Source organism: Marmota monax, unplaced genomic scaffold (genome assembly GCF_021218885.2).
Source record: "Marmota monax isolate L192 unplaced genomic scaffold, Marmota_monax_Labrador192_F-V1.1 WCK01_AAM20220418_F8-fsc00030, whole genome shotgun sequence".
NCBI classification, from domain to species: Eukaryota; Metazoa; Chordata; class Mammalia; order Rodentia; family Sciuridae; genus Marmota; species Marmota monax.
The window spans coordinates 15,113,893-15,137,411 of record NW_026691988.1 but is presented as its reverse complement, the minus strand read 5'-3'; the positions used below and the strand labels follow the sequence as shown (position 1 = coordinate 15,137,411).

The 23,519-nt window shown below is 38.2% G+C and overlaps 1 protein-coding gene across 7 annotated transcripts in view; it reads right to left on the bottom strand.

The window, feature by feature from the left end:
- Utrn (utrophin) overlaps positions 1 to 23,519 on the bottom strand; it is a 513,444-nt gene that overhangs the window by 394,734 nt on the left and 95,191 nt on the right. For all 7 annotated transcript variants that reach the window (XM_046450838.2, XM_046450847.2, XM_046450858.2 and 4 more), the window contains one exon: positions 10,297 to 10,358. In XM_046450838.2, the coding sequence (XP_046306794.1) occupies positions 10,297 to 10,358 (62 nt within the window). The remainder of the gene's footprint in view (positions 1 to 10,296; positions 10,359 to 23,519) is intronic.

Sequence of the window (23,519 nt, the reverse complement as noted above, 5' to 3'; positions counted from 1 at the left end):
ACAACCAAACTTGCAAATAAAAGATCCTGTGAGATCTGGGCCACACCCTGTCTCTGATCTGACACTGTATTATTCTTCCCCTTCTCCAATGCTACTCCCAATCACAATTATTTTCATGGTAGGTCAAGTTTGTCAGCCTCAATAGTTGTAGCAATAGGAAAAATATCTGTAAAAGATTGAATAAGAAAGTAATATTTAGTAAGTACAGTTTGGATGAGATGCAAATTATTTGTAGCAACAATAAACAAACCGAGATGAAACTGAGACTTGGGTTTTCCATTTGGAAGGTCCGTCAGCCTGTGCTCTGCTGAGCACTTTGCTGAGGCGGAGGAGCCAGGCTGACAGATGCAGACCTCGCCTTCAAGGCCCTTGGAGTCTGAACAGATGTAAACACAAACAGCACCAAGGCAACAGGGTGAGCACAATGGGCGGACTAGGGAACCAGTAGGTCCTGCCAAAATTGTGCACAGTGACAGATACAGTATCAAGACAGAATCTGTTCTAGGACATATCTAAACCTATTATAAATAATCAAGTTATAACTATTTGTGTACGATAAGAAGAATAAAGACAGGTTTTCTCAAAAGGTGATTTAAGCCAGTCCATGCAATTGCTAGTATTCCCACTATCCTCTGTCTATGCAAGCATATATGTATGTGGCATACATACACATGTATATGGCACACTTACACACACAATATGTAGAGAGAATGTACAAACAATGATATATTTGCATTCTTTTGATCAATCCAAGAAAAATACCCCAGTATCTGATAACAAATTGAAAATTTCATAGCTTCTCTCTTTATCTCCCTCCCCCTCCCACCTTTCTTTCTCTCATTTACTTTTTCCAAGGAATTGGTGAATTTAAAAATTCAAAAAGAAAGAATTAAAAATTTCCCAATATATATTTTTTTTAATTTTTTAATTGTAGATGGACACAATACCTTTGTTTATTTAGTTTTTTTTAATGTGGTGCTGAGGATCGAACCCAGTGCCTCACGCGTGCTAGGCAAGTGCTCTACCACTGAGCCACAACCCCAGCCCCTGTTTCCCACTATTTTCAAACCAGAACTTATAAATTTCTAATCTCAAAACTAATATAAATAAAGCACTCTTCTTGGTTCCTGTAACTTTTCACCTTCTTAAAAATTCATAATGCTCCATCAAGTACTATGTATGGTCACCTAAATTAACTACAATACATTTATACTTAAATATATTTTTAAAGAATTTTACAACAAAATGATGTGTTTTTTTCGGCAGAGTTAAAAGTAGTTGAAAAGTTTCTCTTTGAATTTCTTCTAATACCTGTTTTATTACAGTGTCTATATATTAGACACAGATACTGTAAAAAGTAAGTATTAGCTTTTTAAAAAAAAAAAAATGGTGTCTCTAGTCAAGGTTAAGCAAAATGGTAATTGGTTGGTCTCAACTACCAAATATGCGGCTATCTCAGTGAAATGAAGGTGTGTGTGATCCTCAGTATCCACGTCTATGACTCGAGTTCATGGTGAAAGAGTGAGAGCAGTGCTGTTTCCAACTGAGAAAACAACGGAAACAAAATGAGGGTCCTGGGTGAGGCCTAAAGAGATCATAAAGACACCAACAGAGCAGCACCATCAAGGGGCACCAAGTCAAAGTAAGGGAATCCAGGGCGGGAGCCATTCACTCTGAGAATTCAAGATGCCAGTCAGTATAAACTCTTAAGAAACAAAAAAGAGGGCTGGAGCTATAGCTCAGTTGGTAGAGTGCTTGCCTTGCATGCACAAGACCCTGGATTCAATCCAGAAATGAAAAAGATTCCACTAAGAAGCTCGGAGGTCAGCTCACTTGGAAGCAGGGAGAGAGAAAAGAAAAGGAAGACAGAGAAAGACAAGCAAAACAGGTGGCTCAGGCCATCACAGACCAGTGCCCGCTTAATCACCAAGCAGTGACTTCCAGTATCCACTGAAATCAAATGAATGTATGAAACACCCTTGAAACCAAAAAATACCTTTCAGGGAATCATAAATACAGACAAGTAATAGACGCTTTACCTTGATTTTGAAAAGAGAACTAACTATAGGCATGATTTTTAAAAAATGAGATGATAAGGAAGTATGTGTGGGACCCAGACACCTGGAGGGTAGAGACAGGGACCACTTACCTACTCTAGGAACAAATAATGAGGTCACAGGCCCCAACTCCATATGCATACCCTACAAGGTCCATAGTCAAACTATGTAAGTAATACAGCTCATAAAGGAGGGGCAGCTGGTCTGCCCCTTTCCTCTTCTTCAGGCATCTGTCTCCTCCAAAACATAATAGGCTCAACATTCTAGTCAGGAACTAAATTAAGTCCTTTATCTAGTTTTAAATTCAAGGTAAACACAGAAGTGGCTCAGAGGTGGACAGGAGACCATCCCTAGGAGCATCCATTGATTTGTCTCTCAAGGAAACAAGTGTTCATTGTGCTTTGTTTTACTTGACGGTGTTTTTGTGTGCAATTCTGTCTGGACTTGATTCTGCTAACTGCCTGCATATACCTATTTGATATCCATACTTAAAAATAAATTTGTGCTTTCCCTGTATCCTATATTGGTATGAAGAACTGTTGGCAGGATTTTTTTATTTCCCCAACAGATAATAACAACAAAACTAACAATGTTGGCTTTCCCCAGATTCAACTCCCTTCATAGTGTGGGTAACTACCTATGTATCATCAAGCCTGAGCCACAGGCTTCCTAGGCCAGGTACAGCTGAAGATGGATCCAGTCCTCTTGCTCTGTGTAACAGATGGCAAGTGCTTCCTTTCTCTCAAGAAAGCTGCCTCATCAGCAATCTTCCCCTTCCACTGCCACTCTTGCTTAGGCCTAACTGCACTGAACCATCGGGGCCCACCCTTAAAAGCTGTAGGTAGTGAGGTCACATGGTGCCATTAGGCTGAACAGAAAAGCACACGGTAGGTGTCTCTTCCCTCCCACACCCAGGTCAAGGATGAAATGTCATTTCCTCTCGGCAGATCAATTCCAACACACATGTAACCCCAGCTACTCAATATCTGAGGCAGGAGGATCACAATTTTGAGACCAGCCTCAGCAACTGAGAAAGATCCTGATTTAAAAAAAAAAAAAAAAAAAAGCCCAGGTGGGGAGAGTAGGGATGTACATCAGAGGAGAATGAATGTTCCTGGGTTCAATCCCCAGTACCAAAAAACAAACACACACATACAAAAAATACAAGCAACAATAAGTGTTGGCAAGGATGTGAGGAAAGGGGCACACTCTACATTGCTGGTGGAACTGCAAATTGGTGCAGCCAATCTAGAAAGCAAAATGGAGATTCCTTGGAAAACTGGGAATGGAACCACTATTTGACCCAGCTATCCCACTTCTAGGTTTATACCCAAAGGATTTAAAAACAGCATAGTACAGGAACACAGCTATATCAGCATTTATAGCAGCACAATTCACAAAAGCTGAATTGTGGATCCAACCTAGATGCCCTTCAGTAGATGAATGGATAAATAAAATGTGGTATATACACACAATGGAATATTACTCAACATTAAAAGAGAATTAAGTCATGGCATTTGCAGGTAAATGGATGGAGTTGGAGAAAATAACGCTAAGTGAAGCAAGCCAATCTCAAAACACCAAATGCCAAATGTCTTCTCTAATATAAGGATGCTGATTCATAATGGGGATGGTTCAGGGAGCCTGGGGGGGGGGGGAACAGACGAACTTTAGATAGGACAAAAGAGAGGGAGAGGAAGGGAGGGGGCATGGGAGAAGGAAAGACAGTGGAATGAGATGGACATCATTACCCTAAGAACATGTATGAAGACACAAATGGTGTGAATATACTTTGTGTTCAACCAGAAACATGAAAAATTGTGCTCTATTTGTATAATATGAATTGAATTGCACTCTGCTGTCATATAGAATAAGAGTAAATAAAATTTAAAAACTAGAAGATTTTGTAAATCCCAAAATTGATCATCAATTACAAAGACTGACTCAACAGATACTACCAAATTTGTTTTCACAATTACAAATACCAATAGGATCTGTCAAAATCATTTATTAAGTATTGAATATGCATAAAACACAGCATATTAAACAATATTTATGTTGTTTTAGTTAAACCAGATGAACTCATTTTGCAAATATAATTTTGAAACAAAGATCAAATTTTAAAAAAAAATTAAATGGAATTAAAACAAACCCATAAAAGCTTACTTAATAATGGCTAAAATGTCTGAAAGCTTGTATTTAAGAATATGAAATACATTTTACTATTTGCTTCTTAGAGGTATTAATGAATAGAGTGAATAAACATAAATTATTAAATTGGAATTTCTTTTTAAGGAACCACTTGAATGGGCAGAGCTCCTGAAACAATTAGTTGAGCTGCTATGCACATATTTATAAACTAAACCAGTGACAGACCCAGTGTGAACCTGTTCATGCTCAAACACCTACAACAGATGCTACTTATCATCACACAAAGAGGCCTGCACAGTCTCCTTTGCAATGCTAAAATGAACATCTATGAGTGGAAAAAATGTCTGGGGCTACTTTTAGTGCACACCCTCCACAAATATCCCTCTATGACTTTTCCACTCCTGCTTTTGTGATCATCAGCTTCAAACAGGAAAAAAGTAGACAGTAATAACACTGTCCCCCCCCCAAAAAAAAAAATATCTGAATAGCTCTTCACATTGAAATCCACAAAAAAAAGGCTTCAAAGATTTCCTCTCTCAGGTTCTGTCCACGTAAATTTCAAGTTTGGGTTGTAAGGTATGAAAACTTGGCTCGTCTATGTCTTAGAAAAAAAAAGGGCAGAAATTTGCTCAAGCAAAAGTTCAGGGTTTTAAAAAAAGTTTGTACATTCTCTCCCTAACCTTGGTTTGTTAAGCCTCTTTTGAAAATCGTTTCACCAAACTGATAAAAGAGCTTCTGCAATGTGTATGTTCTCATCTCTGCCAGATGAGCAGCTCTGAAAGTCCGCCAAAGAAAATCCAGGCTCAAAGTCATAACAAATTTCCCAACTGCAAAGCAAGAGGCCCTCACTGCCTCTCTTGGGACACCAATCTGCTTATGAACCAGAGGCTGTTGAAATCAGAGGAACAAAACACTCGAGTTTTATATGCTATTCCGTGGTACCAAGTGGGCTTTATGAGCCAATTTTTTTTTCTTCATTTCTGTCTTAAAATATGTAGCACAGACCAGGATTAGCACAAGTTAGGGATCACTCATAGGATTTTTATTTAGAATTCCTAAGTAATTATAATCTCCCATATGCCTCACAGCAATGCCCAATATTTCTTGGCAATATGAGTAGGTAATTAATGACCATGTATGTTTTATGGCTAAAAGAATAAAAATAAAGACCTGAAAAATGTGGCTAACATTTAGCTTGAGGCCATAAATAAATGAGCAGCATGTCCACAAATAAGGGTTAAATTTCCTAACTCTTTTCTTCTTTATAAATAATAATTTTCTTCTGAGTTCTTCATAACTTTTCAAACTCACCAAACCATAATTTACTCTATTCTGTATTACTTCCCAGGAAATTCAAACTCTGAAGCATCGTGAGTTTGAATGCACTCCAGTGCATTGTGATATGCACTCAGCAACATATTAACGAGGATTTGCATTTCTACAGACAGGTATCCAGATACTGCTAAAAATCAAAAGATGATATTAGACCTATATTATTCAGTATTCTCAAAGCCTTTTTCAAATCTTTTATCAAGGGATGAACTAATCCCGTTGTTAAGCTTTAATCCTCATTTTTTTTTTACTGTGAATTTAGTAGGTAGTGAAGAATCATACCTAACTGAAAAAGAATGGCACATATTAAATCCAGTTACTTAACAAATTCTGTCTCTTTCCAATACAACCATCCTCAGGTGGTTTATATATATATTACTAGACATTTTAAATGTATGTTTATGTCAATGTCACTCATTGATTTATTAAGCTGATAAATACTCACTGGGTATTTACTAAATACCAAAAGTTATACCAGTAAACAAAACAGTCCCACTCTCTGGGGGAAGAAACCTGCAATTATTTAAATTATAACTATTAAGTGCATCAAAGGATAACACTCTGAGAGTCCTGAGCATTATCTACCAGTGTGTGAGCTCAGAAAAGATATCCCTAAGGAAGTGACATTTAAGCCCAGGCAAAAAGAAGGACCAGGAGTTGGCCAGGAAAAGAGGAAGTTGGAGGAAGAAGCATGCTCAAAGGCCAGGGATGGTCCTCGGGCTGCAGCACAGATCATGTGCGAACATATCATGAAGGAGCAAGAATAAAGCAAAATGAAGTCAGGTGTAGATCGGGCATGTATTTAGGGCGTTAACAGCCAATGAAGATGAAGACATCACACTGTATTGTCTTAAGTATATACAATTTCAGCTTTCAAAGTTTCTTTTTAAAAGAAGAACAATGAGCAGGCAATGAAAGATCTTGCAGAAGAAAAAGAGGTGATTAGCTTTTCCCTTTGAGATCACTCCAACTACTCTGCCTAAACTAGAAAAGGAGGATGAAAAGGTAAAATGTGGAAAGGAAGAACTAGTTAGCAGATGATCACAGTGTGGTCTGAGGGTATGAAGATAATTTTCCAAAAAAGGTCAAGTCATAGCTCTCCAAAAAGTGTAACATCAGCCTATGTCAAAGACATTACTTAACTCATTAATCAAGGAGGAAACCACTAAGGTGTTATCAACAGTTCAAGGACAACTCAAAGAACCACATGCACCCAGTCAAAAAAGGAAAACTGAAATAAATTTACAAAAGATGCAAAAACTGGTCTATCCAAGGGGCAATAATCATTTGCATTTCAGCCACCGTGCATTCTATGGATAAGAATCTTCTGCATTAGTATCTATTTTCTACAATCTACCAAGTTGTGATGTTGTTCAAAAACAATGAAAGGCAGAGATAACTCAGATGGTTCAGTCAGACAGGATAACCACTAATCGTTTTTGCCCATTTTACAGTCATTCATAAATTTTTCTATGGAAGATAATAGCAACATCGAAAAGGAAGTGTCAGTAAACATGGAGAGAGGTTCCCAGGCATGGTGGTATGCACACCTGTAACCCCAGAGGCTCGAGAGGCAGAGGCAGGAGAATCGAGAGCTCAAAGCCAACCTCAGCAACTTGGCAAGGGCCTAAGCAACGCAGTAAGACCCTGTCACAAATTGGTGTCAACATACTTTATATACAACCAGAGATATGAAAAATTGTGCTGTATATGTGTAATAACAATTGTAATGCATTCTATCATTTATTTTTAAAAAATCAATAAAATAAATAATTAAATAAGTAAGTAAATAAATAAAGTCCAATCAGCAAGGGAAAAAAAAAAAAAAGATCCTGTCTTTAAATAAATTTTTTTTTAAGGGCTGGGGCTGTGGCACAGTGGTTAAGTGTCCCTGGGTTCAATTCCCAGTATCAGGGGAAAAAAACGCTGAAATTAACAAAATTTGGTGTTCAATTGAGACTTTGGATGCAGAGAGGACTAGAAAGGAAATGTCTAGCCAGCCATGGTGGCACACGCCTGTGATCCCAGCAGCTGGGGAAGCTAAGACAGGAGGATTGTGAGTCCAAAGCCAGCCTCAGCAAAAGCAAGGCACTAAGCAACTCAGTCACTAAATAAAATACAAAATAGGGATAGAGATGTGGCTCAGTGGTCGAGTGCCCCTGAGTTCAATCCCAGCACCAAAAAAAAAAAAAAAAAAGACAAATTTCTAAATGGCAGATAATGCCATCAGTACAGTGTCTGTTTGGATTATTACAAAATAATAGATAGATTACAAATGTACAAATTTATATTTCAAGTTCATTTAATAAACTGTTGTGGTACAACTGGATTTTGTATTACTTGGTTTTGAAGATGTCAGTGACCCATGATAAAAGTCGGTTTTCACATTCCTTTCATTCTCAGAGACAACAGAGATGTCTGTTTTAAAACAAATTTCTAAATGGCAGAAGATGCCATTGATGCATGTCTGGATTTCTCAACTCAGAGGCACACACCGTAGGGAAGGAGCAGACCCAAGGAAAAAATATATTTGGAAATCAAGCACAGTGTACCCTAGGATATCAAGAAAAAATAAATGAAACAAAATTCAGTACCCTCAACAGAATTTTCTCTTTTCCAGCTTCTGGTTGACCTAATGATATCATGGGAAAATACATCCTTTCCCTATCTCAGCAAGGGTGAAGGCGCATGGAGTCCCTGAAAAGCTCCCAGCCTAGAATGTGACAGGCCCTGTCCTGTGTCCCCAGGGTGGAAGAAGGCTGAGTGGTGGACTGAAGACAGCCAGAGGGAAGGAAAAGAGGGGATGAAGTTCAGTGTTACTGTCCCAAGCCCTCCATCTTGGTAGATCCAAATCCTCCTAATTTCTTAGATAAATTCCTCCCAGACTTTGACTTCTTACTAGACATAATCTGAACTTTTCCAGGTCATCCCACTTGATACTTTTTCTCCATATAAAACAAGGTTTCTGCCCCTCTGTCAGATTCCATAGCTAGAACATTTAGTAAAAACGATACAAATTGGAAAGAATTATAACCGCCCTGGGACAAATAACTCACATGGGATTAAAGCCTCCATTTGTATCACAAAATAATACACCTATATTACAAATGAACAGATTTAAACATCAAGTTCATTTAATAAACCATTGTGGTACTACAGGAGTTTGTGTTATGTGTATCTCCGAAGGTGTCAATGGCCTATCACAAACACTAAGAAAGTTTTTTTCCATCATTTATTCTCAATTGTCATACGCATCACCTTACACACACCCTTCCATGTTTGATTGAACTGTCTGCTTCTCTTCATTCTCAAAAATAGGTACAAAAGCAATCCTACCCACATGGGCACTCAGGGGATCACTGGGGGAAATCTCCTCAGATTCGGGCTCTCTGAATTGCAGAAACTAAGGTGCTCAAAATGTACTCTCGTGCAGATAAAAAAATTTTCAATGATGTCAAGTTCTAAACACCTCTGTTACTTGTGTCTTTAGAATCTATTTAAATTTTACCAAAAAAAAAAAAAAATCCCTCTGCTGTGGCATAATCCCAGACATGTAATCACTGATTAGATGAGCCCCTCTGTAATCCCATTCACTATACTCTTAATTCATCCATCAAAGTCAGTTTTCACATTCCTCACATTCTCCTAGGCAAGATAAGATATCCCTCAAAAAAAAAAAAAAACTTGCAAAACCTAAGAAACACACAATCAAGAAATCAGCCATAAATACTAGGATGTTGAGCAATTTTTTTTAAAGAAGTGGGTTCTCCCTCCATTGCCCAGGCTGGCCTCAAACTCTGGAACTACAGGAGCATACCAACACACACAGCTCAAGGGATGTGATGCAATTTTTAAACTGCTGCTACTTCAGTTACCCTTAAGATATCCTTATTTTACCCCAAAGAAACACAAAGGTTTATTTTCCTGACCTTTATAAATGTATTAAGCAGAAAATTTTGAAAAACTACTCTTAATTGAAATAGGCTTCATACAATTTAAAAGACCACTTTAGTGCTTCTCTGAGAAACCTTTATTTTTCATCTTGCTAAAACAGAGTCCTACAATGACTTAACCTGGAGACAGCCCACCTTAGACTTGGTGGACAAAACCCCAACTTCTGTAATCAATAGAGAATCACATTTGAAACAAATTTGAAAAGATCACTGCCAATTCCTCACTACTTCATTCTCTGCCCCTAAAGACAACATTGATCAAAGCCCAGATCATGTTCCAAGTAGTTAGAAATGCTGAGAAAGAACAGATCTTTGGGAGAAAAAATGAGGAAGGACACAAGAAAAGAACCTACAGGGTAGATAAACATTAATGACCAACTGGTATTTAGTATTTGTTCATTCTTGTCCATTTAGGCAGAAAAATGCCTAAACAATATAGATTGATTTTAACCAGGCAAAATGAAACCACCATCTTTTTTAGCTAAATGAACCCAAGATTTTCCCAATACTATATATCCACTTCTTAAATGTACCCAAAATTCACAGAATTGAAAGCAGCAAACTTTCTTAGAAATCTGGAGATCACCAGGTAAAAATAAAGAGCATTGCATGAACTGTTCACAGCAGATTTCCCCTTTGAACAGACTTTAGAAGAGAATAAAGGAAGAAAAAATGCATCTACACACTCAAGAGATTCCTTCTAGGTCACATTTCATGGGGAAAATCCACTGGACTTCCAACAGAACTCCTCCATCCGAATGAGGCATCTGAAACACCAGAATGTTTGTGCAAGTCTCACTTACCTTTGAAAATCGAGCATTTATCCATTTGGTAAAGGTTTTCTTCTGCACATCATTGTGTTCATCTGTGGGATAGAAAAGGAGAGAAAGGGGGAAAGTGAGTATCCGTACCTTGGTAAGTGCATTAAATGAGCTCACTGCCAGCCTGGGAAGTTTAAATGGCTCTTGAGTACAGCGTGGTGAGGCACAATGATGGACAGTTATAGAAGAATGGTTTGATTCATCACAGAGGAGCCTGCCGACGATTCCAACAGAGGGAGGCTCACGTGAGCACCTCGCACAAGGGACCTGGCTGTGTCTCCCAAGCCCAAGTGTACTGTCACCAGCTATTAAATTCACGTTTGTGTGATAAAATCAAGACCTTGCTTCCTGCTACACAATACTTTAGGTTGCATCTTAAGCAAAATTTCAAGCATGATTAAAATGTTTGCATGTTCAATACACAAATCAAAATTATCAAATAAAAACTGAAGACCTCAAAGACTTCTCCTTTTTCATACAGGCTCTACACCCTATAGGGGGAAAAAAAGGAGAACAGTTTATAGTTAATTCTGTAGCATATTTTCCTCTAGGAGACTGACATAAGCTTATAAGGATTTTGATCTACGCAAACATTTTGCAAGTAGACAAATCAGAGAAGTTTAAAAAATATATAGCAACTTTGGTTTTGATTACAAATTCTCGTTCCAAGTCCCAACCAAATAAAATTGACTTTAAAAAGCTAAAGAACCCTAAAAATGTACACAGATTAAATTAAATATCAGGAAGTCACATGGCATAACAAAAAGAGCAAAGGACTTTAGGACCATACTGCCTACATCCCAGTCCACCTAATTTGTGACTTGTTAGTCATCCAAACATCTCATGGTTCTCATCTGTAAAATGAGGATAAACACTACCCAGCTTGTCCCAGTACTGTGAAGATTTGCAAAGATAAGGCAAGCCATTTGACAAGAGCTGGTGTTGAGCTCACTGCTGTTGTAATTATTGTAGGATAACTGTAAATAAGAAAGATAAACAAATGTCCATTTACCCTTGTGTTTGCTCCCAATTATACCTTCTTCACCTTTCTCCAAAGTTCAACTAAAACCAGCAAGAAAGTCATTGCTGGCTTCGAGCTACAAAGTTGCAAGTTAATAATCTGGTTCTGGAAGTTGTCTGAGGACTCCCGGGAACACTGAGAAGGCCCTAGGTGCCTCTGGGTCCATGTACTGCCTGTTCCACTCCCTCGGCATGAGAACAAAATAAAAACAGAAAAGACCATTGTGCTCTGCCCTCTGTGCCTCCATTCCGAAGGGGCTGCCCTTTACATGGAACTAGAACCCTCTCACCAACCCCAGTAGGATCATTAAACTTCACCTAGGACTTCACCAAAGTGCTGTGGTTTGCATGTTGAAAGTCCCCCAAAGGTCCGTGTGTCAGAGCCTTAGTTGGCGCTACTGGGAGGTGCTGGAACTTTTGGGAGGTGAGACTTTGTAGGAGGTACTGAGGTCTTGAGGTGGGCCCTTGAAGGGGATTGTGGGATTCTCCCCACACCCCTTCCTCTTCCTCTCTTGGCTTCCTGGCCATGAGTGGGCAGTTTTTGCTGACACATACTCCCTATTATTGCCGCATAGCACTGATAACAGAGGCCCAAAGCCATGGGTCCACTCAGTCATGGAGTGGAAGCTTCAAAACTGCAAGCCAAAATAAACTGTTCCCCTTATAAGTTAAATACCTCAGGGATTTCATTATAGTGACGGACAGCTAACACATCAAGTTTGTGATGACTCTGATCTCGACTCCCTTCTACAAGGAGAGTTTGTAATTAAAAGGTCATTCCTGGAATAGACGGAGCAGCAACACCAGAAAAGAGTGCCCTTTTATAGATCCATAAAGGTAATCGGAGCCGGACCATGGGACACAAAGAAAGCAACTAGTACAAAAAACGAAACTGCTCTCTAAGAAACTTCTTGATGTCAATGGTGCTGAGAGGGTGACCTTCTTGCTGAAAGGACAATGCAGACAGCATTAGCCCCGATCTCAGCCTTTACACCTTATCTGGTCAATGCCACACATAAGCCATTTATTAACCCAGAGGCCTTGTTTACACACTCTGAATGTCCCAGCCTTTACCTTCATACCCAACAGGGACAAAGCTGAGATCACATCAGTGTACAAGGTGACTACTGCACATCACCCTGTAGAGGGCACTATGCTGGCCTCACTGAAAGGAATTTAATTTTAAATATCTCTATTCAGATCCTTGGAAAATCTAATTATTTGTCCCACCATCTTCAAACAATTTTATTTTTGTAAATTTTGCCATATCCATTATATTTAATCCTATGAATAAAAAAGTCTTAAATATTAAAATCAATTTCATAACATTCATACATACATTTAAGAATTGTCAACCATAAAATGAGAAAGAATTCTAAAAAAGAAATATATTACAGCATTTTATTTTCTTAACCTCTTTTTAGAGCATTTGACTTTCTAATTTCAAAAACATTAAAGTATACAATACTATGTAGGTTTCATCCACAGAGCAGACAAAGAAATGAATACCTATCATCTTATCAAAGGATAAATAAGATCTTTCCATTTAACCAAAAAAATGTACAATGAAATCATATTTAAAAACAGATTCCCCCAAAAAGAGATCTTTATAAGAAGTTAATAAGATAATGTTTCTAAAATACTCTGAAATCAGAGACAAATCAACATCTGAAGATTAATCAGTAGCTGATATGAAATGAAGTATTTGCCCATAAAAGGTGAATGTTTTGAAAATTTATAAACACTGTATATATTCCTTTTCCCAATACAGCTAAAGAGAAAAGTAAAAGTTAACATTTCAATAATCCTGCATTTGTATCCCCCCTCCCCCAACAAACAAATACACTTCCCTGCCTCCTATTATCTAAGGACAGGAAATCAATCAAAGAACAAGAATTAGCCTGTGGGTTTTCAATTTTAAGAGTAAAAACGTGCTGGACATGGAGGCGCAGGCCTGTAATCCCAGCATCTCGGGAGGTTGAGGCAGAAGGATCATGGGTTCAAAGCCAGCATCAGCAACTTAGCAAGACTCTGAGCAACTCATCAAGACCCTGTCTCTAAATAGAATATGAAAAAGGGATGGGGATATAGCTCAGAGATAAAGCACGCCTGGGTTCCACCCCTGGTGTGGGAAAAAAAATTTTAAAAAAAAGAGTAAAGTTGTAACAAGTCTGGAACAAGCATAAAATGCCCCCGCCCTCCGCACCCACACACACACCACAACAATTAAAGTAAGCAGCCTTGACCCAGGCCTATCAGACTAGCAAACTGGTAGTAAACAACCAAAACTCTGTCATGCTATCCTGAGCAATCCTTTGGCCTTCCTAGAAATTTAAACAGAACTTCAAAACTTCTCTAGCTACTGCACCTCTCATTATTAAGCCAATTAGTGGTTTTAATTTCTCCAAAATAAAAATGTGTAAGCACCCAGCACAACCTCTACATGTAATTAGATTATTTAGATATGTAGTTAATGGATGAGTGTAATTGACAGCAAATCCACCTCCCCTAAATGTACTCAGATTTTAGAAAACCGGTTCACTTCCACAAACCTTAACCAAACCTAGCAAATCCTACCCGGTAATGACCTTTCTCTGTGAGGGGGATAAACACGGGACTGAATTAGGAGGAGAAAAATGTGTTAAACCCCTTAAGGCTGCTTTTCCAAATTCTTCCTCTAAATATTTGGCTCTTCTTAAAATGCTTCTGACATGCTCATACAGATCCAGGGGTCTGCCTGTGGCCTTGCCTGGAACTTCATTGCTGGGATGGTAAGAGAAGCAAAGCAACGCCAGAAACGTCAAGACTGCGCGATAAATCTTCAGGGAAACCGACTTGAAAATGTTTTCACTGCACCAGCTCAAAGTGCATATCGAGCATTCTTTTGGCAGAACTTAGCAACAAATCTCAATGTAAATCCTAAACCGGAAAGGTGGCAGAGAAATGAGGAATCATTTCCCCTGTAGAAGCACATGTCTTGGGAACATGTGCAGCACCACTGAGACTCTGCTAGCATGAGAGAGCCAGCATTGTGCTCTAGCACATCTTTTGAAGCAATTTAATCGTGTCCAATTGGCTGGCACTAACCTGATTTCATAAAATGCAGCTATTCAGAAAAGAACAGCCTCGACTAAGCCAAAACAGAAATGTCTTGTTGGACGATTTAAAACTTGGATTGCCTTCATTAAAGCCTCTTTCACAAACATGAAATTGAACATACCCTAGAAAGTCAAGATTATTTCAGAAGCAATAAGGGCATTTCAGAACATACTCCTGCTTATTTTCCTGGGAAATCCCTGTGAAATACCCCCAAAATTCATCTACTACGAAGCCCCTTCATGTCATCCCACTCTCATTTCTTTATACCCAATTTGTGGGCCTCTGAGCAAAACAAATTCATAGATTCAAAAGACATGTATTAAAATGACACATGGAAATAATAAATATTATAATAATCTGTAAAGTATTATGAACATGTAGACAAAGAAACACACCCAGGAGATGGAATGCTTACAAGTAGACTACTTTAACTCCCTACATTAGTTCAAAATCTGGCATTCTCTGAAAATCAAAAAATCCTTATGGCTGGGTACAGTGGCACACACCTGTAATCCAAGCAGCTCGGGAGGCTGAGGCAGGAAGAGCTTGAGTTTAAAGCCAGCCTCAGCAATTAAGCAAGGCCTTAAGCAACTTAGTGAGACCCAGCTTCTAAATAAAATATTTTAAAAGGCTGGGGATGTGGCTCAGTGGTTAAGTGCCCTGGGTTCAATTCCTGGTACCAAAAAAAAAAAAACTTAAAAATTAAAATGTAGCTCTCAAAATTGTCAGAACTATCTAAAGATACAAGGTTAGATAATGATCATTTCAAATCATATTTCTGTAAATTTGCCCCTCATTTATACATTGAAGTTATTTAAGCTAAAAACTGTATTTAAAACAGAATTCACTCTGTAGGAAGCAAAATACAAGTGGATAGTCTCTTTGGGCGAAGGGCAAGTAGTTAGAATGGCATGAGAAGGAAAAGGAAACCAACTCCACCTTTCAAAGGAGAAGACTGAAGCCCAAAGACAGAAGTTAAAAGAAACACCCAGCATCTCCCACCTGGCAAGTACAGGGCCAGGCTGACTGCAGAGGCTGCGTCCAACACACTTCCAGACAGTCAGGCGTTAAAGAGAGTTTCACAGAATAAAGGAAACTTTAAAATATATCTAAAGGACACACAAAGTCTGGTTTATACAAAGATGGGAAAAAGGACTTTCTGCACTCAATACCTGACAAAAAAGACAATAGTGACAGAATTGTGCATGTTCAAGAAAACACAGGGCTGTAACATATAGTGATGTCAAAAGAGTAAGGATAAGATAATCCAAACTTCAGAAAGTTTTCAATCCTGAAAACTCTTAAGACTCATTTAAAAAGGGAAATGCATGCTTAAAAATGTAAGAAAATATTCTTGGGGGAAAAAAAATCAATTTCCTTGAGCAAACACAAGCCCTGCTAGCAGAAGCCAGCATCGGATCAGTTCTGAAATCATGGCGATCTAGAACCCTGAGGTTCCAGACAGCACCAAGAATTTATATCATTTCAGCATGAGAGGAACGTGTCCATTCTGCTTGAGAACAAACCTAGCAAAAACTACCCACCTTCCCATCACAGAACCACATTAAAGCTTGCAATTCAATCAGTTATAGTATAAAAAAATAAATTTTTTTTCTTCATTATACTAAAAGATATCCAGTGGTCACCCTTGATAAGGGATGCCGTCCAAGACCCACAGTGGGTACCTGAAGTCACAAACCCTATGTATACTAGGTTTTTGCCTTATACATACATACTTATGATAAAGCTTTAATTTATAGTGTAGGTACAATCAGACATTACACACAATAATAAAATAGAACAATATACTGTCATAAAAGTTAGGTGACCAGATTCTCTCTCTCCTAAACTATCGTAATGCATTTTTACCTTTTCACTAAAAGAAATCACTATGTGGCTTCTCTTTGGCACATCTGAATTCCCAGCATCACTACTCTTACTCTTTAGGGAGTAAAATCAGCGTTTCTTGAACACAAGTACTAGGATACCACAAAGTCAATCTGATAGCCAAGATGGCTGCTGGGTACCTAATGAGGAGGTAGGGTATACAATGTGGATAGGCTGAAGAAAGGGATGGTTCATGTCCCTGCAGAACAGCAGGAAATTTAAAACTCATAAATTACTTACCTCTACAGTTTACCATTTAATATTTCCAGATCATAGTTAACTTTAGTCAGCTACAGAAAGTGAACACCACAGATAATGGAGGGACTACCGTATAACAAAAAAATTGTGATTTTAGCCATTTTAAAGTGTACCATTAAGTGGCATAAATTACATTTAAAGTGTTATGTAACCATCATTGCTAGTTCTAAAATTTTTTCATGCCACACAGAAACTCTTTCACCATTAAGCAGTAACTTGCCATTCCCCACAGCCCCCGCTAACCTCAAACCTACTTTCTGTCTCTCAGTATCCACCCATATTACATATTTCATACAAATGGAATCATACAGTGTTTATGCTCTGTGTCTGGCTTATTTCACTTAGCATTAACCCCTCAGTAGTCTTCCATGCTGTAGTATGTATCAGAACTTCACTCCTTTGAAGGCTGAAGAATATTCCTTTGGACATATATTCCACAGTTTATCCATTCATATAAAGATGGACACTTGAGTTGTTTCTATTTTTAGCAATTGTGAACAATGTTAAAATGAATAGTGTTATACAAGCATTTGTCTTGAGTTCCTATTTTTCATTCCTGTGGGAATATATAACTAGAAATGGAATTGCTGAGTTGTTACATGGTAATTTCTCAGTTAGATGTTTAAGGAATCACCAAGCTTGTCTCCTATACCAGCTGTATTATTCTGCACTTGCCTTCTAATTTGTGAGCACTCCATTTTCTTCAATATCAACCTTTTATTTTCCTTTTTGATCTTTAAATTATACTTATCCTAGTAGTTGTGAAGTGCACGTCATGGTTCTGATTTGCACTTCCATAAAGACTAAGGATGCTGACCGTAAGAATGCCTTTTGAGAGTGCAAAAACTACCAATCAAAACCTTCAAATTTAAAAGACATCCTAGCTGGGTAGGGCAGTGTATACCTGTAATCCTAGCAACTCAAGAGGCTGAGGCAAGAGGCCCAGCCCCGCAAATTAGCAAGATCCCATATCAAAATAAAAAATAAAAAAAACGACTGGGGATGTAGCTAAGCACTAAAGCACACCTGGATTCAATCCCTGGTACAAAAAAAAAAAACTTAGTGATATCCTGAAAACATTCCAAATAAGTCCAAGTTCAACAGCATGTGATCCTAAAGTAGATGGGGTTCAGAGAGTTTGTTTTTTGTTTTTTTGTATTTGATCCATTTATTTGATATTATTTTCAGGATGTGATAGAGTCATTACTTCTTGACGATCTTCTAATGGTAGAGTTTATGCACCTCCTACCTCTTTTCTCCTTGACAAGCACCTTGTGTTTTTTAAACATTTCATAGGAATTCAGAGGAACGTTTTTTACTTTGACCTTCTAGAGCTGCTAAAAATGAACCCGGAGGAAAAGTCTGTAAGCTTTATAGGCATCTGGGCATTGCTGGAAACCTTCTCTCTGAAAATAGGTTTGGAAAGAACATCTTTAGATATCAACCAAATTGTACATGTTGTAAATGCAAAAACATCAAGGGCTCAATCTGTGAGGGTAGAAAGCATCCATTTTGCATCCACAAGGACTTCATTTTGGATTTTTGTCCCAAGAGTGAATATTTTTATTAAAATGACTCAAAATGTCATAGAACAAAATAGGGTTATTTAGAAGAAATGAGTGAGTCATAATGACAACTCACTGTCATGAAAAAAAAAAAAAACATAGAGAACTATTTTTTTTCAGTGATTGATAAAAGTTTAAAGCAATCCATGAAAAAAAATCCATGAAATTAGCTTCCTCATGCTATTCTTATTAAAGAAACATCTATTATATTATACAAACTGCACCGAAATCTCATGAAAGAATGACTTTCATAAGCATATAATTCTAGATGTACAAAACTTCATGCAAATGAAATGGGGAAAACATGTTTGAATATTAAAAAACATTCCAATGATTTGACCTTCAGAATTGGTCACAACTTCTTGTCAAAATAGCAGCAAAACATGTCCACACAAGACTGCTAAACATTCAACAGTATTTTTCTCATGTTAATTACTTTATTTCTGTTATTATGTTTGCCCTTATTTGAAATCTCTGATATTCCTCATAAATCCATACAGTAAAACAATAAAAATATCCAAGAAATTTTAAAACTTGAAGAAAATATCCCCCCCAAAAAAAACAGAATCATACTTTCAGTACTCAAATATCTCTGTGCATTCATATGTAAGAATGCCACTACTTTATAGAGAGCTAAAGTAAAAAAAAAAAAAATAAACTATAAATCACATGTTCATCTATAATTATGACACTGGCTTGCACACACAAATATTTATTAATTAAATTATTTATTTTTAAGTGCACCGTGAATAATCAGTGAGTGCACATGTGGAATCCAGTGGCAATATTCTGGGCCAACAACTCTAATGAACCAAAAGGAGTGACGATGGCTTCCCTCCTTAGAAGTGCTTCAATTTTTAGTCCCATATAATCGCCCATAGACAGATGAAGTCCCAGAAAGTAATTCACATGTGTTGGAGCACTGACCTTTCAATGCTGCTAAGTAAGAGAGTTGCCAGGTAGCACTTAAGAACAACGTGACCTTTCATTAGATTTTCATCGCTGTGACACAGATATCTGACAAGAACAATGTAAAGGAGGAAATGTATACTGTGGGCTCATGGTTTCAGAGTTTCAGTCCATGGTTGGCCAACTCCACTCCTCTGGGCCCCAGGTGAGGTAGACCATCATGGGAGACAAAGCTACTCAGTTCAGGGTAGGGCAGGAAGCACAGAGAACAAAATATAAATGCTAAAGGAATGCCCCCAGTGACCTACTTCCTCCAGCCATACCCTACCTGCCTTCACTTATCACCCGTAGAGCAGTCCTCCCAAATTATTATTAATCCATCAAATGGATGTAATCCATGGATTAGATTACAGTTTTAATAATGTAAGCATGAGTTTTCAGGGCATTACAGACTTCAAGGACTCTTGAATTTAAAGAAAAAAAAAAAAGTGTGTCCTGCTCATGAGGATTAAATAATGACAAAGTCTAGATGACCATAAAGGCCAAAATGAACATTCCCCATCATCTGGAGAACCACTGGCCTGAGTCTCTTCCCTCTTTCTCTCCTCTCCATTTTCAGTACCCACCTCCCCCTTCTGCCTGCCCCACATTTTTAGCGCCCACACTTCCCTCCATCCATGTACATTTTTAAGTTAACAACTAATATTTATGATAAAGCTAAACAGCTAAAAACATGTAATTTCTAGCGTATTGTTAAGGAACTACAAAGTTAGCTCATTTGATTAACAGGAAAAATACATCTCCTCTCTTACCTATCTGGCAAAACTAGTCCTCCCTATCAACTAATCAGACAAATCAGACTTATTTTCTGACAACAGAAGTTGGACTTCAATTTTCTATTTAAGAACGGTGTTAATACATGTCTCCCAGTGACAAGAAATATGTCAGGTCCAGGATAGATGGATGGACAGACCACCAGATGAACAGATAATGGCCAGGCACAAAGGATTAACCAAGATATTTTCTTTCCCTGGCTGCATGAAGGCACTGGCCAAGCTACTACCCAGGGTGTGCTCTGTGCTTTGCATTCCTCAAGTGCCCTTCATTTAGTGTCTCACAGCAATGCATCAGAGCCAGAATCCAGGAGGGGGTGAGGTGCACCTTTCTTTTGTAAAGTGGACAAGGGGAATCACTTGAAAGATACAAAAGGAGAAGGCAGGTAGCTAAGAAGTCCTGTCAGGGTCATTAACCACTGGAAAGGTGTTCATGGCCACAGGAGCACACACAGATTCCAGAGTAAAACCATCCCCAAGGGTCTTGCAGTTGTTCCTACCCAAGATAACACATGGAGAAGGTCATATGCAATTCACTTGGAAGGATCAAGTCCAGAGAGGCACCTATAGAAGAAACAAATCTCTCTGTTGTCATGAACACCTAAAACTTTGCTAATTAATGAATGCATGAAATGTGCTTTCACTGGGCCTTGAAAATTGGCATAAAAATTTGAATGTTAGAAATATTCCCCCATCAGTGAATTTAGCATTATTTAATGAGCATGGATTGACCAAGATATTTTTTAGACATTCCCCACCATGGATTATAGAGAATATAAAATTCTAGCAAGGCACAAGGGTACATGCCTACAACCCAGTTACTCAGTAAGCTGACACAGGAGGATCTCAAATTCAAGGCCAGCCTGGTAACTTAGTGAGAACCTATCTCTAAAAAAACAAAACACACAAATCTTTGAAATCCAGGGTGCATCTTACATGTCCAGTACCATCTCAACTGGAGTAGCCACAGTTTAGGTACTCAGTGGCCATTCCACTGGAGGGCAGTGGAATGCCCAGAATATTGTTGCATTTACTATTCACTTTCATGTCAACGAAATTATGCTATGTGCACATACAAATAGGAAACAACGCACCCCTTCTAGCATGTATAATTATAATGCACCAATAAAAAAAAAACAAGAATTAAAACCATTAAAATATACTTAAAATTAAATTTAAAAAACTAATAATAAATGAAACCTTCATGTCTTTCAAAAGAACAGAGAGCTACATCTTACCAAGTTTACAAAAAGGCTGTCTGAACTGTGTGCGAGCTCCTTGCTCATGCTGATGATTCAGTGAACACCATGAGCATGGCAAGATTAGGTCTGAAACTTGTCTTCACTAACACCCTGAGCATCAGACAATGGAAACTCCTCACACCTCACCTTTAGGCATTTGAAATATAATATAATCAACCACAAGTAAAGCAATCAATAACAGTTATGCATGAACAAATTGGCTTAGGTCATTTTGTAAAACTTATGGACCAATAAGTGGACATAACAAGAATCTGAAATATTTCCAACTCTTTGTTATGTTCCCTACTTTAATTTTCATATTTTCTACTTATTTAATGAAAAATAGCTATACAACTATTTCATGGAAAACGCTATAAACAAAAAATAAAAATAAATCAAATAGTAACAGCATTTATTGAGTGTCTGATTTATGTGAGGCCCAAAAAAAGATCCAGGTGCTGCTTTGAAAAAGTTACAGTCTTTATCAGGGATGAAGAGGAAGAAAACTACAGACACAACAGTCAGTAATAACTAACATAGTAGGTACAGATACATTTATAAAGTTATAGGAAAAATATTTCTCAATGGAGTGAGGAAGAGACCCGGGAATGAGTCAAGGAATGGTTTGCATTTGAGCCAGGCCTTGCTGTAAGAAATAGGAACAGCTGTTGGAGGCATGACAAAGTGGCTAGAAAGAGCACCTGTGGGAGAGAGAACAGTATTGCGAAGACCTAAAGGCACGGTGAGGTTGAAGTGAGCAAGCTATGCAGGCCCGGCATTTTCTGAGCAAGAATGTGACATGATCAGAGATGTATGATAGTGAGATTAACAGGAAAAACGGATTTGTGAGGAAACTTAGGAAAAGGAAGCTAGTTTGAGGTTTGTGAAAATCATCCACACTAGACCTCTGAACACGTAAAAAGGTTCGCAGCAAAGAGATAAGAAAGGGAGAAATGTCTGCAACAGACACTGAACTGGGTCAGAAGTAAGCCTGCTTCTGCACTTTTTTCTGGAAAGAACTATCATTTTTCTTTATTATGCTTTGCATTCTCAGATTCTTTGCTGTGCACATGTGCGTGCACATATGTGTACGTGTGTATAACCGCACATGTGTGCGAGTATGCATACTCGTGTGTCCTTGCACATCCATGTGTATACGCATATGCACATGTGTACACTGTGTATGAGTGCATGTGTATGTTACTGGGGATTGAACTCAGGGGTGTGTACTTATGTGTCCTTGCACATCCATGTGTGTACACATATGCATGTGTGTACACTGTGTATGAGTGCATGTGTATGTTACTGGGGATTGAACTCAGGGGTGCTCTACCACTGAGGTACATCCTCACTCCCTTTTTTAAATATTTCTTTTTGGTTGTAGATGGACACGATACCTTTATCTTATTTATTTTTGTGCAGTGCTGAGGATCAAACCCAATGCGTCACATGTGCTAAGCAAGTGTTCTATCACTGAGCTACCACCTAGCCCCCCACCCTTTTAAATTTTTGAGATAGGGTCTCCCTAAATTGTCCAGGCTGGCCTTGAACTCGTGATCCTCTTGCACCAGCATCTTGAGTCATTGGGGTTATAAGCATGAGCTGCAGTGCCCAGAAGATTCTAATGGTTCTTAAAGTACTTTATTTTTAAAAAACTTTTGCCTAAAATACTTACCATTATTTGTGATGAGAACACTAAAAATTGACTCTCTTTACCATCTTGAAGTGTAAACTCCAATAACATTAACTGTATGTACTATATGTCATGTTGTACAACAGATCTCCCAAATTGATTCCTCCCAACGGTATCCTTTGACCAACTCCCCCTGCCATGTTGAAACTGGAGTACTGAATTATAATAAGGGTCATGAAGAGAAAGAGAAGGAAAAAAAAAAAACATTTAATGTGCTCCTTTACTATAGCTTGAAGGATGGGAGTGCCTCTCAGTTAAAAAATTAATCAGCCAGCCATGGTGGCACAGACCTGTAATCCCAGTAACTCAGGAGGCTTAAGCAGGAGGATTACAAGTTCGAGACCAGTCTCAACAATTTAATGAGGCCTTAAGCAACTTATTGAGACTGTGTCTCATTATAAAAAATAAAAAGGGCTAGGAACGTGGCTCCTTGATAAATTACCCCTAGGTATCCCTGATACCAATAAATAAATTAATTAATTAATTTTAAAAACACATTTTAAAGCACAGAAAAAGAAATCAACTCAGGAGGAAAGTTCCCCTCTGTATCTAATGAGTTATAGGTTAGCAAGACCTTCAGGTGAACACAGCAAGCAAGCCCATGAAAACCAAAGGCCAGAGCACACAGGAGACCATTTCAGCAGTAGATCATCAGAAGAAAGGCCTATTCTAATGTGAACAGTACGGAAAGCGTTGGGAA